Below are 18,665 nucleotides of genomic sequence, written 5' to 3'. Positions count from 1 at the left end.
GGAAAGAATAATAAGAGGAACTAGAAGTTGTTGATAACAACAGCAACAACAAATAGCAATAGATATTAGGGAAGAGACAATAAATGTAAAAGTAGCTATCTGAAAACATCATGATCTTAGGTCACTTATTGAAGGGATAAGGGTGCGGCAAATGGTCTTATACGTTATATAACCTATAGGAAGTCACCTGTATATGCTGAGAGACAAAGAGGGTGAGAGGAAGAGAGAGAGATTAGAGATTGACTTACATACTGCTGAGATCTGCCCACTCTTACACTCAGCAAGCATATGGCCCCATAGTGAGTAGGCGAGGAGAGATGGGAATTTGCTGTTTCTACAGTTGGCTTAGGTTTCACTTTCTTCTCATGGTGTAAGCATCTCACTGCACTGAGTTAGATTTTAAATATTTAAAGTATTTATCTAACAGCCTGCCTCTGAAATAAAATTAACTATTTCATCTGGGTCTCAACTGAAGATGCAGTGATCAGTACTGAACTTCGTACTCCATGTGCACAATGAAATTGAGCAGGACCCTGTGGGGATCCTGGGCACAAAAACCTTTCTCTGTCCCTTATTTCTTGTTGGTAGGAAATACGCTTCATTCAGCCTCCATGACTTTCCCTGTGTTCCAAAGCTCAGGTTCAAATAGTTGCTAATCAGGAAAGGGACGGGATGCAACGACAAGGGAGAAACAGGCAAGAAACAGCAGAGCAGCCTTGATGCAGGTTCTTGGTTCCACCTCAAGGGATACACAGAACAATATCTTTGAGCTCTTCTGCGGAACTAAAACCTCCAACAAATGGAAGATGTTAACTACTTGATGAAGCATTCTTCATTCCAGAGACAAGGTTTGATAACCTCAAGATCCACAGAAGCTCATCAGGAGACCCCTGAGGCCAGATTAAAGAAATGCAGGCCTTGCACACACCCTTATCCTTATCAGCAACTCAGCCCTTGAACCATTTCTATAAAACTCCTCACCCAATTCCCCCACATAGGGACACACAGTTTTGCCTGGCAAAGCGATAAAGCTAATCTCTTTTACTTCACCCAAAACTCTGTCTCTGAGATTCAGTTTGGCACCCATGCTGAGAAGCTTTTTCAGCATCAGTAACTGTACAATGAAACAGAACAATAATTGATGCTTATAATGATGACCCTGAAAATTAAGAAAGTTTTAAATTACACTACGTTTTAGTATCTGAAGTCCTGGATTTCAGCCCTAACTCATTACACTGGTTTTGTGATTACTAGCAAAATCAGTACTCTTGCCTGGAAAATCCCATGGACGGAGGAGCCTGGTAGGCTGCAGTCCACGGGGTCGCGAAGAGTCAGACACGACTGAGCGACTTCACTTTCACTTTTCACTTTCATGCATTGGAGAAGGAAATGGGAACCCACTGCAGTGTTCTTGCCTGGAGAATCCCAGGGACGGGGAGCCTGGTGGGCGGCCGTCTACGGGGTCCCACAGAGTCGGACACGACTGAAGCGACTTAGCAGCAGCAGTAGCAAAATCAGGTAGGTCAGTCAAATTCATCATCCTTGAAACATGTATATAATATTACTACCTAACTCATAGCTTTGTTGGATTAACTAAATGAGATCTTTTATATGAAAAGAACTCTGTGAACTGTAAAGTACTATAAAATTGTTCGTTAGTTATTATGCACTGCTTAATGAAGCAAAACAGAAGATAGTCAATAAAAGTTTTCATTAAGATAGTTAAAATTAAAATATTTCAGTGCTTAAAAGATTTGGTTTAGGTTATCCTGAAAATAACATGTTTATGTATTCAATTCTCTTTTATTAATACATAAAACTCTGAATGGTCTATTCATTTATTAGAATGTTATTTTGCCCATTGTTTTTTCCATATGGGTAAATAAGGTTTATATGATTTCAGATGTAGAAATTTAAAAAATTAAGTAGTAGCCCCCAGTGTACCACAAACATCTGATACCACAAAGAAGCTCAGAAGTGTATGTTAACCAATCTTTCATAAATATTAGCAAATGATATCACATAAAATGGCTGTAGATTTTTATTCAGCTGCTCACAAAAACACTCTTGCAACTTTTCAAGTACCTGCTGCACTTAGAGTTGAAATTGGCTATTTATATATTATGGATAAATATATATTATTTATATATAAATGTATATTATTTATTATATTTATACTATTGGTATTATTATTAAATTAATTAATTATTACATTTATTATTATAAATATAATAAATAGTATATTATATATAAATTTACATGTTTATATATAATAAATAATATATATTATAACATATATATATTCTATTTCATTTAGTTTTGCTTTCCTTTTTTGTTCCCTGGCCTGTGCCCTTATTTTTTATTCTCTCATCTTTTCTATTCGGCTGTAAAGTTCCTTCAGATAGCAAAAATGTTTGGCTGCAGCAACTAATGCAGCATTCTTCACATAATAGACTTTAAGCCGCACCCATAAAAAAATGTAAAAGGTAATGATTTGCTAATGATGTTAATCTTTAACCACATTTAAAGGAATCAAATGCATGTCTAAATTCCAACATCTTTAAATATAAAATCAGTGGGATACTAGTTATGAAGTCCTACTCTTGATTAGGTGTCCAGAGTTTTCAGACTTTGAATATGCTAAGCAAAACTGCAGATCCCAGGATTTCCTCACAAGAGCTCAAAACTCAACAGTCATAGTAGATTCATGTTTTACCAAAAAGGTGAAACTCTGAGATCATTTTTTTTAAAAGGGAAAAATGAAATTCATTCTAGGGGGCATTTGTACCTGAGCATTATTCTCTATTGTGTGTGTGTGTGTGTGTGTGTGTGTATAATTTCCCTGGAGTTAGTCATTAAATGTTAAGACAATTATATCAAACTGTGAAATTTCTTCTTTATGAAGAGTGAAAATTAATTACAAAAAAATTATTTCTGAATATAGGTTCCTTTTTAAATGTAAAATGGAATTTAACTCTGAACTACTTATGTTTGGGATATTCAAAATTTTTAAATCTTGTATTTTTCTCTTGTGTTAATGTTTGGCATGATATTAATGTCTGTTATATAAATAAATAAATCATCCTATGACTTTATATACATAGACATACATATGATTATTGTAACTGAAACATCTATGTCTCCATGTCTGTGTCTATAAATGCAATTAATACAGCTGAGGACGAGAGGTGAAATTCAGATCTCTAAAATGCTTGTCCAGTTTCAGCATGAGCTACTGAGTAAGACTAAATTGAGACTCTTTCCCAAAATATTTTCTCACAAAAGAGTCAGTTCATATTAGCTTATAATGTCTTTTGTGTTTCAATTGTTTTATTTTGAACAACAAAGTTCAACAGTACCCTGAAATACTCTCAAGAGATATGAATTTGGGATGCATAGAGAAGTTATCTGCCAGAATTGGTTAATAAAACAAAAAGGAAGTAAAGAAAATTGATAAACTATTAACAATTATTCCTAGGGTATACCTTCACATTTACCAGTGGTAAAAGTCATTGTAAACAAATGTTTTAAAGATAGTTTTAAAAAGCTAAACAATAAGTCATTCTGATGGGGTGATATATAATTCACATCTAAGAATAATGAAAAGATTATCTCTCCTAATATTTTGGGAATGGGCACTGAAGTTAGGGATAAATATTCCAACAATAACATTGAGGAAGTGAAAACCAGGCCTTCTGGTAAATGGCAGTTAGCTAGGTATGATGGTCTCAAGTAAACATCAACAGCCACAGAAAATAAACTATACAGAGATGTGGACATCCAAGGGCCATGTTTGGGGTAAGACAGAGCCAAGGCCATTATGCCACCACAAAAATGACAAATAGGAGGCACTGTTACTACTTCTTAACTCTGCCCTGCTTTAATCCTTTCACCTTCCAGATAAAAACTGGTAGGTATATTCTTAATTGTCTCTGGAGAGAAAGCTTTGACTGTACCATTTAATTAAAACACTGCCATATTGCAAATAACTTAGAAGGAAGACAGTAAGCTCTAGAATTCTGGAATATATGTGTGTGAGTGTATGTGTGTGCATGTGTGAATGAACTCTTTTCATAAAATACAAATGTGGCAAAAGCAATATTCTTAGTGTGTTATTTTATAAAATGTGAGATTTCAAATATTGGAAGTGCTAATCAATTAAGAAATTAAACATAACTAGGCATTTGACAATCTCATCCACATTCCTAAATGATTCTATCAATTGCTCAAAAATTTATTATAAATTTTATCTTCTCATTGGGAAAGCGGGGTTCTCCTTATATTCAGATCAGATCAGATCAGTCGCTCAGTCATGTCCAACGCTTTGTGACCCCAATAATCGCAGCACGCCAGGCCTCCCTGTCCATCACCAACTCCCGGAGTTCACTCAGACTCACGTCCATCGAGTCAGTGATGCCATCCAGCCATCTCATCCTCCGTCGTCCCCTTCTCCTCCTGACCCCAATCCCTCCCAGCATCAGAGTCTTTTCCAATGAGTCAGCTCTTCGCATGAGGTGGCCAAAGTACTGGAGTTTCAGCTTTAGCATCATTCCTTCCAAAGAGTGATTAGCACTGATTCAATCTCTCATGGTCAAGACTTTTTACTCAGTTGTAAAACTTATTTGCATTAAAAAATGAAATTCTGATACACATCTATTAATAAATTATAAAATCTCTCTAATACTGTTACTCCCTATAATTCTTCCCTGAACTGTTTCTATTACCATTGACATGGAAATTGTGTTTATCAAATGAGTCAATCAAAATGGATCTGTTTATCTGGGGGATAGACTCATATCTGTTATCTTGCTATTGATTCTGATGTTACCAAAAAAAAAAAAAAGTTACACCATGTAAATGAGATAGCCTGATACATGATTTATAAAGATCCAATTACTGTTATAATATAATATGTAATTGGGAAACATTTTCACCAACAAGACACCACTTGACATTCTATATTGTATATAAATTTTTGGATGCACATCTGTTGTGAGTGATATATTTTGAATTATCAGGCAAAAAAATAAATAAATAAATAAACCCAAAGAGTTTTTCAAAATTTCAAATGTTGATGTTGGCAGTAGAACAAACTCAGGAGGGGGAAAAAAACAGCTTAATCTAGTTAATTAACAACAAAACAGCTGGGAAAATGAAACATCCCTGGTTGTGACTGACTATAATTGAAAATGACTAATGATGCTGTCATTCTGCAGCTTATATCGGAGGAAATGATGCCTGGAAGATGGTAATTGCCCTCTTGACCATTTGTTTATAGCAATTATTTTTGTGTTAAAGGTTGGGGTGGAACCCTTTGGCCAAATATAGAAAGTTCCTAACACCTCATTTTTTCTCTTAACATTAAAAAAAAAAATTCAAAAGCGGTAATACAACATATTGTTAGATTCATGTTAAGATTTTTCTGGATAATTTAAAAAGTTAGCAAAGCAAACCAGCTGGTGTGATCTTATCACTTCACCAAGTAACTAAGACATTTTAAATTTCATTAATGTTCTCAGTTCTAATAATGGAAGGTGATATAAGTATTTCAAAATATACACACACATTTAAAAAATTTTAACAGGAAGAGTGGTGTTCCAAAATTAAAGTTAAAGAAAGTGAAAATATAAGAGAATGCCATCCAAATGCTTAAGTTCTAAAGAACTAAACAATTTTTAAGTCAAATAACAAATGGCTTTTCTTTTTTGTAGTAAATATTGTTGCTACTGAGGGCAGTTGTCTTTGTTGCTTTTTAACTGCTAAATTCGGGGCTACTGAGGAACCTGCTCATTACTCTGTGAAAATGGAACATATTAAAATGATTCCCCCAACAGCATTACCATAAAGTATTATTACCAAAAGTATAGCTTAAGCAAAGTATTCAACAATTTACTGAACTTATCCAAGCAATCTTCAACAGTTCTGAAGTTAAGAGAAAGGAACAAGGTACAAATCAAATGAAATAAAAGTGTGTGTGTGTGTGTGTGTGTGTGTGTGTGTGTGTGTAGGGGAGAGAGAGACAGAAGAGATAGAAAGCAAAACAAAGATGCTTACTTCTTCAATTATCTTAAGATTTTCCCAGTAAATTTGCATCACAGATCTAGTGCTACATTTATGTCATTAGTAGAACTGTCTCCTAATGTATGTTTGATCTTTAAGAGGAAGTTCTCAAAGAAAATAAGAAATTGATCAGTTATGGATGACAGAAAAATAAACTAAAATTTTACCATCTTTGAAAATTAAGGAAACCCTAGAGAAGTTGATGAAATGAAGGGTAAAAAAAAAAACCCCAAAAAACTGAACAGGGATGAGCCAAGCTCTTTAAGAGGACTCAGCTTGGGAGGTTAGCGTAGGAGGTAAGCAGACAGCTTGTCTGATGTGGAATGTGGAGGTGCCAATAGACAGCCAATTTTCTAAGAAACAGAACCATTCTCTGCTGTGTCCTTAATTAGAATGTCTGAAAGTGGTGGACATACTAATTATCCATTTAAATACTGGATCTTATATACACACCATGAGGGATTTTCATTTTCCTTTGAAAGACTATCACCATCTTCTTTAGAATTGTTATATTTTCCAAAGAATTGTTATATTTTCCAAATGTACCTCCTCCCCAAAACAAAAACCAAACTTTTGTCATGAAAATGTATTGCAGGCTACTTGTACCCTTTCTCTTTCTATTAAAGGGTGAGAAACCTGAAAGTTAAGGAGGAAAGGCATCAGGAATAGTAAAATTTAAAAATTTTGATGTATGAAGTCAAAGTTAAATGCACGGTTGATTTATGTACTATCAGAGCAGTGGCTTACCCTTTAGAAAAATCATCCCTAATCTTTAAAAATAAGTTTTTGATCCATGCAGAGATTTAAACAGTTCCCCTCGCTTGGTACCTTGTATTGCTAGGTTCCAGGTTTTGAAGGATGAGGTAGTTTTTTTGTTTGTTTGTTTGTGATTTTTTTGTCTTCATTTTTCTTTTTTGTCAGCTTTAGATAGCATCCTTTAATATTTTGTTATTACACAGGAGGAAACCGCTCTATATCCTAGCTTCTTTCCCTTTTCCTCTTCCAACATTTGTCAGCTTTCAGAGTGCTTTTTTCCTTAATGATGAGGTAGTTTCTGAGCCTCTAGTGTTTCAGGCTACCAGATGCCCCAGCTAATCTTCAAGAATTTCCAAGGTCATGCATGGTCCTTATCAAAAGCTGCACATGAATATTCCATTTCTCCTCACTCCTGATCTCCTGAATCAATTTTGCCCTTTGGCCACTAGGAACCTGATATGGTGATTCCTCTCCCAACTTGAGGGGTAAATGGCAGAGCGGGGATGAGTTTTCATTTAAGCTGTGCTTCTCCGCCATGAACTGATTTGAAAGGACATGGTGAAGGAAGGGAAAAGAAAAGAAAGACGAGGGCTGACTCTACACAACGGTTTCCAGGGATGTGAAAGACAAGGAAGTTACCACCCTGCCTGCTCTCTTATTTCAGGAGGGTAATCCCCCTCTTCTGTCACTAATGCTGCAGTAGAAATTAGAGACCCCAAGAGGTGGCAGATCCCAGTTCTGAACTCATAGTGGCCCAGATTTTGAGGATATGACCGATTAGCCTCAAGGTTTGGATGGTGTACATACAATGAATACACATTTTCTCATTGACTTTCAATGAAGGCTCTGCCTCTTTTTTTGCATAGGCTCAAAAGCAAAAGCCAACTGTAAGGCATATTTGTGATCTGTAGCAATTATGTCAAACCCTGCATAAACTCTTTGAGTAGGTAGAACAGATCTACAAAATGGTCCATTTGTCCATCTCATTGCTTGCTATGAAAGTCACTCTGTTAATCAAGAAAGGTAGCTGCTTGGGACTGGCTTTCTCTAGTGCATCAAAAGAAACCCTGAAACTTGCTACTTTCAGGACCTTTTCTAGCTCGCCAATCTAAAAACTATACATGTTGTTACTTTATGAAAATGATCATTCCAGGCCTGGACTGGATGCAAATTACTTTGGGAGGATGTTAGGAGTGGGGACAATATATTCCTGTATAAATGTCTATGGATATCTACTGCAAAATCTGGGCCTTTCAGCACCTGCTGTTTGGATATTACATTTAGCCCAAACCTTTAAATTTACCTAAGAAAAACCCTCTTGTAAACTGTAAGGAAAACCAACAATTTTCTAGAAATGAAGCTTGGGCCAAGCATCAGCAGTGACCTTGGAGACAGAGTGTAAGTCATGGTAATGTTATTTGCAAGGACAAACTCGTTCTGTATAATGAGGTTATTGACCTGCACTGTTTTAGAGCAGTTTTAAGCATGAGGGTGAGGCTCACTAAATCTCAGCCTGCAAGATTAGCTAGAGAAGCCAGGACTGATCAATAAACAGCCACCATTACAGGCTCTCGGGAACCTTCATCATAATGGGGGCCATTATAATTTTGGTCAGGTACAGAAAATAAGGTAAGCTATACCTAACTTCTATTTATCACTTGGACTCTCATTTGCAAATGAAAACCATTGATTATCTATTTTTTGAGAACGGAACTGGTTTTCCATTTCTCTCCTCATGCAATAGCCTGTGAATAAATGTGTCCCAGACTTCAAAATGCACATGAGGAAAGGAAAGAAGTAGAAACCTTTCTCTCAGGCCAGCTTTTTTTTTTTTTTTTAATCAAAGAGAGAAGCAATTACATGACATTTCACTAAAAATTCTTGACCCAATAAAGTATTGATGCCCAAATGCTGATTTTCCTCTTTCATAAGAAAGAGCAATAGAGAAAAGAAAGGTCATGGACCATATTGTGATTCTTTACAGTGGCTGGAGACAGACAGTATGATGCAGTAGCTTGATCTGAATGAAGCCAAACACTATGAAAAGCATCAAGCCTGGCAAGCAACGCAATAAAGCCTCAAAGAATTTAATCTACCTTGAAGGTGGGACTACTTTTTGTATTGATGGCAGCGCACCAGGACAGAAAGAAGTCCTTTAATGCAATGACTCGTTAATAGCCTTAAGATCACAATATATAAATAGGATATGTTGATCAAAAAGACAGCTCTGCCTCTGCTATTGCAGGATGGCCAATATTTCTTTACAAGTTATTTCATCGATTATAAATAGGGGAAGCATAACCCATTATGAGGTAATGGATGTTGCTATAGGTTGCTTCATTACCTTCACTGGCTCAGTGGCTGGTTTTTCCTTGTACAAATTCTGCCCTTTAGACAAAATCCCTTCCACATCCGGCTGTTTAGCTTGAACTGCTACTTCAGTTTCCTGGGGAAAAAGAGCACATACAGTGCAGATTAACTTCACAGTTAGCAATAAAATTACTAAATTTAAATATACCCTTGGAGACTCCACATGTATTGCAGATCAATTTCTGTGCAGTACAGAGGGGCACAAAGTAGTTTTCAGTGCAGAGAAAAGAAATAGAGGTCTTTGCATCACATACGAAAGTTTAAAAAAATTACCTCCAATTTACTTGAATTATCATAATACTATTATGTAGAAACAGAGAAGATATTTGCTATTTTTCAGAAAAGGTAAAATGCAGTTATAAGAAGTATGATCTATGCATGTGGTCAATATGGATAAATATGATAGTTAACTCCAATAATCTCAGTAACCCTAATGTCCATTTTACTACACACACTTCTTATTTTGGCTCTGAATCCCAAATTTTGTTTCGAGATATTTAGAAACCAAACAAATCTTTCCACATCACTGTCAAAATGACTAACTTTCTTTCCAAAGAGTAAACACTTAAAGCACAGGATCAAGACTGATTAATTATTAAGCAGTCAAATTAAATAGACCTTTTGAGGAATGATTCAGTTATCCTTAAAAATCTGCTTTCCTTAGTCTGGGGAGGACTGCAGCCTGATCATATGACCAAAAAACAGGACCAAACAAAACATTACATAACAAAAGGAAAAAAAAAAAAAAAACCAAAACACCCTCTTTAGATACATGAATATAAAACTCTTTGCCACTGGCTGCTCTCTAGCTCTCCTGAAGAGAGGACCAAAGAAATGTGCATAAATTGAAGCTGAAGGAAGTGAAGTTAAATATTACAGAAGACTTTTTGGATGGAACACTTGTTAAACAGTAGGATGGAGTATCGATTAATCAATGTCAGGCGTCAGTCAGGGCCTGGGCAATCTTCCCCAGATAGCAATTCCTGATTAACCTGCATCCTCTTCCTCCCTCTCCTACCCTGAAGCCTCCCCCCACTGCGGTGTGTACGTGTCTTCATGCCACTGTTTCCTTTCTCCACTGCGTTTGTCCCTGCTCTCTCTCAGCTCATCCAAGCAGGGTGTCCTCTGAACCAAAATTACTACAATCTTATATGGCACAGTAGGGTTTCTTATAACTTGTGGGTGCTCATCACATGCTCCTGAGAAGGATTATTTCTTCAGTTCTTATAATAAATAGCAGTGGGAGGTAGCCACTTGGTTAAAAGAGTCCACAACATTAACTCTATGTGTTACATGGGTATGCGTGCAACACACAGACACACACCCACACGTCCTTTAGGGACAATAATTATGGAAGAAACAAACCTAAAATTTTAAGTATTAACTCATTCTCTATGATAAAAAGTTCTAAATGTGATTTTTTTAATATATTCTTCTTTTATTTCTAAATTTTTAAAAGAAAATCCATCCTGAACCCTCCTCCTGATTTTTTTTTAAACAGCAAAACTGTAACAAGTTTAACATCAGAGTGTACTTGGTGAGGGTTGGATCTTTCCTTCTTCCCTTGGAATGATTTACAAGGGCACCCAGTCCAAATTACATACCTTCAGACAATGAGCACAAATAGTCAACAATTTTACTACTGTTTCATGGATGCAGCAAATGATTAGAACTAACAGGTTCCTCTCCCTGCTGCCCTGAGCGACACACAGATTTTTCCAACCAGGGATTGAACCATTGAACGGGTGACCTCTGCTGTGGAAACCTGGAGTCTTAACCACTGGACCACAGGGAAAGCTCTCCCTGCACTCAGTCTTCAATTGAAAATAAATAATTCCAAAGATCACAAATAATTGATGCCACTCTTTAGGAGGCACTGGTAAACAAGCAGGGCTAAAAGACTGCATTTGCTATGACAAGGAATTCCCTCAGGAAATAAACACACACATTTTAATTCATAAAATCTTCACTGGCAAATGAACAGAAAGAGTAGCAAGGCTGACATGAAGGCAGTCCAGATATTACTTAGAGCTCCAAGTTCTAAGGAGATGCTTATTAGATGGGCTACGGGATGCCATGTGAAATGTCTATGTTTTACACTTAAAGAAAGTAAAATATTCCCTCTACAGGCCACTGAATTCACCCTAGATTTAGTTCTCTGATGAATGAGCATTGCAAAGTCACATCATTTCCATTAAATTTTTTTTTTTTAAATTTTTGGCCACACCACACGCAAGCAGTATCTTCCCTGATCAGGGCTAGAACTCCAGTTCCTTGTACTGGAAGCACAGAGTCTTAACTACTGGTGGTAATGGTGGTTTAGTCACTAAGTCATGTCCAACTCTTTTCAACCCCATGGACAGTAGGCCACGAGGCTCCTTTGTCCATGGGATTCTCCAGGCAAGAATACTGGAGTGGGTTGCCATTTCCTCCTCCAGGGGATCTTCCTGACCCAGGGATTGAACCCTCATCTCCTCTGTCTCCTGCTTGGCAGGCAGATATTTTACCACTGAGCCACCTGGGAAGCCCTCCTTAACCACTGGATCACCAGGAAAGTCCACATCATTTCCATTTATAGAAATATTTCCTAGTACCATGTCCTTCCAACAACACTATTGCCATCTCTTCATCCTTTAATGAAAAAATGGAGAGTTTAAGTACCTGGATGAGATTAACACTTGGTCGAACAGATATAGAGCAATGGGTAAGAGAAATAATATTCAGCTCTTAATTCTTTGTGAGTACTTCCCCTTTATGATTTTTTTTTTGAGAACTAGGTATCTGATTATACATGCCTTTGATAAATCACTTTAGAAAGGCCATTTTGAAGATAACTTTCTACAATTTACCTTACTACATTTATTTGCAATGTGAATTTATTATTGAGGGTCAAATATTATTGCTTGAAGGATCAACTGTAGTAAATCTGATTAAATTCCTTTCATATGTCCCTTAGTATAGTTTTCTTAAGCTCATGCAAAATAATACACTATGAGAAGCTGATGATCAAGCTGAAAAAAATGGAAGTATATGTGAAAAAATTTTTAAAAATTGATATCCCTTCATGCAATTAAGATTTGACATGGAAAAAATTTAAAGCAAACAAACAAATACCAGCCAAATCACATGACTATGCAAAGATAAGAAAAAGCTGCTGAAATCATTAACTGTGCTGAAAATATCAACAAACTGCTACAGTGATATTAAGTGATTCCCATCAAGTGATATAATAATATTAACAAAACAGAGTTTCTGAAACATTACCATGTGTCTGGGCCTTCCTGATTGCTCAGATAGCAAAGAATGTCTGCAATGCAGGAGACGGGTTTGATTCCTGTGTCAAGAAGATCCCTTGGAAAAGGGAATGGCCACCCACTCCAGTATTCTTGCCTGGAGAATTCCATGGACTGAGGAGTGTGGCGGGCTACAGTCCACAGGGTTGCAAAGAGTGGGCCACAATTGAGCGACTAACACTTTCACTTTACCACGTGTCAAACACTTTATTTTTTGTACATCTGTCCTCGTACTTACACTCCTACAAAAAGGGTATTATCTGATTTTGCAGATGATGAAACCAAGAGAGATTAGGTCAATTTTCCAAGGCCATATAGCTTGCAAATGGCAGAGATGATATTACCACAAAGTGTGTGTCACTAAACCTCCACTTCAGCCTACTTTGTTGAGTAGAGCATGTGTGTGTGTGTCTCTGTGTGTGTGTATGTGTGAACACACATGCATATGCTAAAACTGGCAGTCATGCTTCTTACTATAATGTTATTTTTTTTCTCCTCTTTATCTCCAGTGCATTCTATAGTATCATTCCAATGGGTAAATGAGAGAAAATCCTATCTTTTCCCACAAAAAATAAATTCTTACATAGCCTTTAAAAAATTCCAAGAATGTCTCTTTGTGGGTTTGTGAGTGTCAAACTGATGATATCCAGGTCAGAGAATTGGTTTGAGTAAATCTTTTATCTCCCCAATGACCTCACATTTTTATATGATTTAAGATAAGGTGAAGAAGTTCACCACTAAAATGGAAACATGGCTAATTATAGTGGCCACTTTTTTCTAAGTAGAAAGTGTTAAACTTCAAAGAAAATTCAGACAAGAATGTCTTCGTGGGATTTCAACCAAAAAAGCTCACTTCTAATAACAGAACATTTCCATTTAAGTTTTTTCTCTGCCTTATTTTTAATATATCCTCTGTAATATAAGATTGTGCACCAGGAGTTAAGACCCTTATGATATAACTAGAGTTGTTGTTTTTTTTTTTTTTTAAATCATTGTACTGACATTTCACTACAATCTTATGCATAATTTTAAGTATGTAATTTTTATTGAATAGGTAATAGGAACAACCATTAATACTCACTAGGAAAATATTGTACTGTAGTTTTAAAAAATCCTGCCTTGATAGGTATTCAAAATGGAGTAACTCTAAGCACGTTCCGTTTTATTTCTTTTTAGACAGCATTACTTATACTGCTGGTAGTGTTGGTCCTGACAAGCAGTGAAGCAATGGTTAGTGATTAAAAAAGACTGAACAGCACCTTTGGGGATGAAAGTAGCAACTCATATGTGAATTAATGTACACTCATATTTTTTAAAGAATTTATTCATTGACTATTATTTTTCTAATTCAATATTAAACTGATAGTATGCACACATTTCTTTTTAAACTAGAAGTTTGGTGCCGCTAAGGATAATATAAGAGAGACATATTTTGCCTTGTTTTCCTTAGTTATTTTGAATTTCTTTATATTTCTATCATTTTACTTATTGTTAACCTTAGAGTGTATCTATCTATATATATACACACACATATATATATATGTGTATGTGTGCATGCTAAGTCACTTCAGTCGTGTCTAACTCTTTGTGACCCCATGGACTGTAGCCTGCCAGGCTCCTTTGTCCATGGGATTCTCCAGGCAAGAACACTGGAGTGGGTTGTCATTTTCTTCTCCAGGGGATTGAACCCGCATCTCCTGTGTCTCCTACATAGCAGGCAGATTCTTTACCATTTTCACAAAGTAAAAAGGATATCAACAGCCTTTTCACATATGTTCCAACATTCATTTGTGCATTTCCCAAACATTTATTTAATATTTACTATATTTCAAAGTCTTGGCTAGGAACTGGGAATGATACGTGGCAGAAGGATACAGCCAATCATGTATTAAACTTGGACTGCAACAGGTGAAATGACTAGCAATGTTCAGTGTACAATGGGGCATGGAGGAGCAACTGATCAGGTCTGTGTTTGAGGGACAAAAAGAGAGTAGGGGCAGGCCTTATTGGAGAAGAAAGGTTTGAGCAAAAACTTGGAACACAGACAGCTCAAGTGCCTGGTTGACAAAGGAATGGATGATGGAAAAGTAGTCAAGAGAGAATCTGGTGTATGCAAAGACTGGAAACAGAGGCGGCATGGAGATCCCATGTGGGGAAATGGGAGGAAATGATGCAGGAGCAGAAGCAAGGACCAAAGGAAAGAAGGAATTTTTATATCATCCTCAAGACCTTAGTGGAGAAACCACAAAAAGGTTTTTAAACAGGGGAATTACACTTTGATTTCTAATTGATATTCTAAAAATGAATATATATGAATCTCTGAATAGGTAGACAGATCTAACATCCATCTAATGTACAGTTTTCCACTCAAACAAGCTGTCTGAATAAGATACATATGCTGCTACTGAAAACAGAGAAAATATATAAAGATGACAACTATATTCTTTAGCAAACCTAAGTACCTCTTCATTTAATTTCCTTATTTATAAAGAGTATTTCCTGCCATTTGACTGTTTTGTCAACCACCACAATCAATGGTTTTTCTATCAAGTCTAAGATATCATGGATAGAAGAATGACTATTATGTCATGAATTGCTAAGTTTAAAAAAATTAACTTTGGAGGCACTTTTGTGGCAAATACTTCAATTTCAGAGATGTTGAGATATAAAAAAAAAAGATTTTGGAATCAATTCTAAGATGTTTGTGAAAATTATGATTGGCTTATTAGTTCATTATTATTCACTGACTGTGTGAAAATGTCTGCCCTGTGGGTGAATATGCTCTCTTCCCCATTGACTTTGGACTTCACCATGTGCCTCATTTAGATTAATAGACTGTGGGCAGACATGACTGCATGACAGCTTTGAGCTGGGTCTTTAAAGGCAATTCAGGATTTGTTAGTACCTCCAGTTCCTGTCTTTTACCATGAGATAATAATGTATCATAAAGGAGGTGCTCTTTCAGCCTGGGTTCTGGATGAGAAGACATTTGGAGCAGATCCACAATCTAGGATGAGAAAATCTCATCTTGACCCATAGTGTGGAGTAAAGCTGCCACTGATCTGCAGACACATGAATGGTTAATCAATGTCTATTGTTATAAGTCACTGGAATTGGGGGGTCATTTGTTACTGCAGCAAGAGCTGACAATTACAATATTATAGTGAAACAAACATACAGTTTTATGGGAAGAAAAAAAAAAAAACAACAACAAAGTAAGCCTTTAAAATAAATGTTCCCTAGTCACGTATATTGACTGCACCGTCTCTCATTCCACATACAAACTGTTTGCTAAAAAGGGTGGCAAGAAATGAAAAATAAAATGGAATCAATATTGTGTTAGAGCCTGACTTCTCTGGCCTAGATTGTCAGGCAGAGTCTGACAAATGAAGGCTGATGGATGGAAAAACATAACATTGTGCCGTTGAGTTTCTTTCTCTTTCCCTTCATGCTGGGTGACTGTTCTTTTATTTATCTACAATTAGGATTGCTAGACCACAGCAACACAGTTCTCCTTCACTGTAACGGCAGCCTGTCAAGTACGTGCCAAGCTGATTGACAAAGAATGACAGTTTCTCTCTCTCCATTCTGAGCTAATTAAGGGCAGCCCACCAAAGGGAGGCTTTCTTCTGATTTAGAGATTTATGGATTTCAAAAATAATCTGTCCAAATATACAAAATATAATGCTGTATTGATTTTTTAAAGTGGCAAGTGTTAGGAAGCCAAGAAGAGAGAATCTATTAAGGGACATAGGCTATTCAAGGCCAACCAAAGAGTACACATAGGTACGACCATCAAATAATGAGACTGATAACCAGAAGCTACTCTTAGAAGCCCTCCATTCATAATGATGGGATTTCAAAGTCCTTTAGGCAGTAGAATGCCTTTGGCAAGTGAAATCTTACCCAACTCTCCCCAGCATCTTAGTTAATTCATTCAGTAAATATATACTGAATATAAGAGCATCTATTATGTTCTAAATTCTGTTTTGATACTGGATATATAGCAGTGAATAAAACAGAAACATTTTCTGTTCTTGTGAGCTTCACATTCTAATGGGGACCATGGACAATAAAATATATAAATAAATTGAAAGTGAAAGTTGTTCAGTCATGTCTGACTCCATAGTCCATGGAATTCTCCAGGCCAGAATACTAGGGTGGGTAGCCTTTCCCTTCTCCAGGGGATCTTCCCAACCCAGGGATCAAACCCAGATCTCCTGCATTACAGGCAGATTCTTTACCAGCTGAGCCACAAGGGAAGCCCAAGAATACTGGAATGGGTAGCCTATCCCTTCTCCAGTGGATCTTCCTGACCCAGGAATCGAACTGGGGTCTCCTGCATTGCAGGCAGATTCTTTGCCAATTGAGCTATCAGGGAAGCCCAAAATATAAATTATGGCACATCAAAGGATGAAAAGTGTTAAAGAGGAAAAATAAAGTCTCAAGTGGGGATAGGAGATGTATGTGTGGGCTAAGGGAACATGCTGCTGCTGCTGCTGCTGCTAAGTCGCTTCAGTCATGTCTGAGTCTGTGCGACCCCATAGAGGGCAGCCCACCAGGCTCCCTATCCCTGGGATTCTCTAGGCAAGAACACTGGAGTGGGTTGCCATTTCCTTCTCCAATGCATGAAAGTGAAAAGTGAAAGTGAAGTTGCTCAGTCGTGTCTGACTCTTAGCAACCCCATGGACTGCAGCCTACCAGGCTCCTCCGTCCAAGGGATTTCCAGGCAAAAGTACTGGAGTGGGGGTGCCATTGCCTTTTCCAAGGGAACATGGGAGGTGGATATTTGAGAAAGTGTGTCCAGGGGAAAAGCCCTCATTGAGAAGGTGACATTTGAATAAAGATTAGGAGGAAGTAGGGGAATGAATCATGTGGTATTTCAGGGAAGGGCAATACATGCAGAGGAAAAAGCAAGTGCAAAGGCCCTGGGGCAGGAGTGTGCATGACATGATCAATACAAGTATAGGGAAGCCAGGGTGAGAAAAGTCTACTGAGCAAGGGGAGAGTATCAGGAAGCAAGCCAGAGAGATGGGGGAGGGTAGGTCCTGCCGGGCAATGATATGAGGACTTGGGTTGAGTGAGAATAGGAAGCATAGGAGGGTTTTCAGCAGAGGAGTTATGTGACCTGAGTTTTTTTTAAACTTATTTTTTAATAGATCATTCTGGTTGCTGTGTTAAGATTAGACTGAAGGAAGACAGAAAATAGATAGTAGTTATAAGCAGGCTCCCAAGTGGGTTCGTTAAATGTACATTGCTTGGAAGCAAATACTTGTTTGTAGAAACCTGATGCACTTACTCTAAAAATCTTTATAGATACAGTTCTTAAATGAGGACTAAATCTCTGATCTAATTCAGTAGCAACAAAGGACACTCACTGAAACTGCTGCTCCCCAGGTTTTACTATGTTCCTAGGTCCTTAGTGGAGAAGAATGTGGGCTCTTGACTGGTTATCTAAATGCCAGTCCTGGCATGAGTTAATTGCAATAAAGACCAAATGGCCCATAAATCCTAAAACATATTCTAAAACCTTTGCTATCTGGCCTTTTGAAGACAAAGTTATCCAGTCTCTGATCCAAAGGAAAGGTTAGGATTGGCATCAGTGATTCTCAAAACCTTCAGGTACACAGAAAAATTATATGGGCTGTTATTTATAAAGATAAAACACAAGCAACATTTTGTCTTTTATCTCCTTATATTGACTCATAGACATGTCAAACAATTTATAGTTATACTTTAGAGAGGGCTCAACAAACAAACATTTTAGGCCTTGTCCAAACTTGGATTCTATCACTGTCATGTAAAAGTAGCTAGAGACAATACATAAACAAATGAGCATGGTGGTTGTGTTTCAATAACAACTGATTTACTAAAACACATGGTGGACTGAATTTGGCCCTTGGACTATGGTGTGCTGACTCCTGCTTTGATGTATTATAGTGTTCTTGGAAGTAATCAGACTCAGGAATAAGAACCTGTGGCTTCTAGGCTTATCAGTTTTGGAGATGGGGCAAGTTACTTAAATTCTCTAATTTCAGCATCTTTAATTATAAAATGGATGAAAGTGACGGATACTGTGGCTAAAGGGTTAAAAACAACTTCTGCCCCTCTGCATGAGACTTTGGGGCTTCCTTGGTGGCTCAGCTGGTAAAGAATCCATCTGCAATGCAGGAGACCTGGGTTTGA

General features: G+C 37.1%; 1 protein-coding gene across 10 annotated transcripts in view; it reads right to left on the bottom strand.

The window, feature by feature from the left end:
* The window catches only part of DMD (dystrophin), a 2,228,404-nt gene that overhangs the window by 738,649 nt on the left and 1,471,090 nt on the right, over positions 1 to 18,665 (bottom strand). For all 10 annotated transcript variants that reach the window (XM_061410475.1, XM_061410469.1, XM_061410467.1 and 7 more), the window contains one exon: positions 9,161 to 9,262. In XM_061410475.1, coding sequence (XP_061266459.1) covers positions 9,161 to 9,262 — 102 coding nt within the window. The remainder of the gene's footprint in view (positions 1 to 9,160; positions 9,263 to 18,665) is intronic.

This window comes from Bos javanicus, chromosome X (assembly GCF_032452875.1).
Source record: "Bos javanicus breed banteng chromosome X, ARS-OSU_banteng_1.0, whole genome shotgun sequence".
In the NCBI taxonomy this organism is placed as follows: domain Eukaryota; kingdom Metazoa; phylum Chordata; class Mammalia; order Artiodactyla; family Bovidae; genus Bos; species Bos javanicus.
Note: the sequence above shows the minus strand (reverse complement) of the source record. Positions and strands in the feature narration are given on the sequence as shown.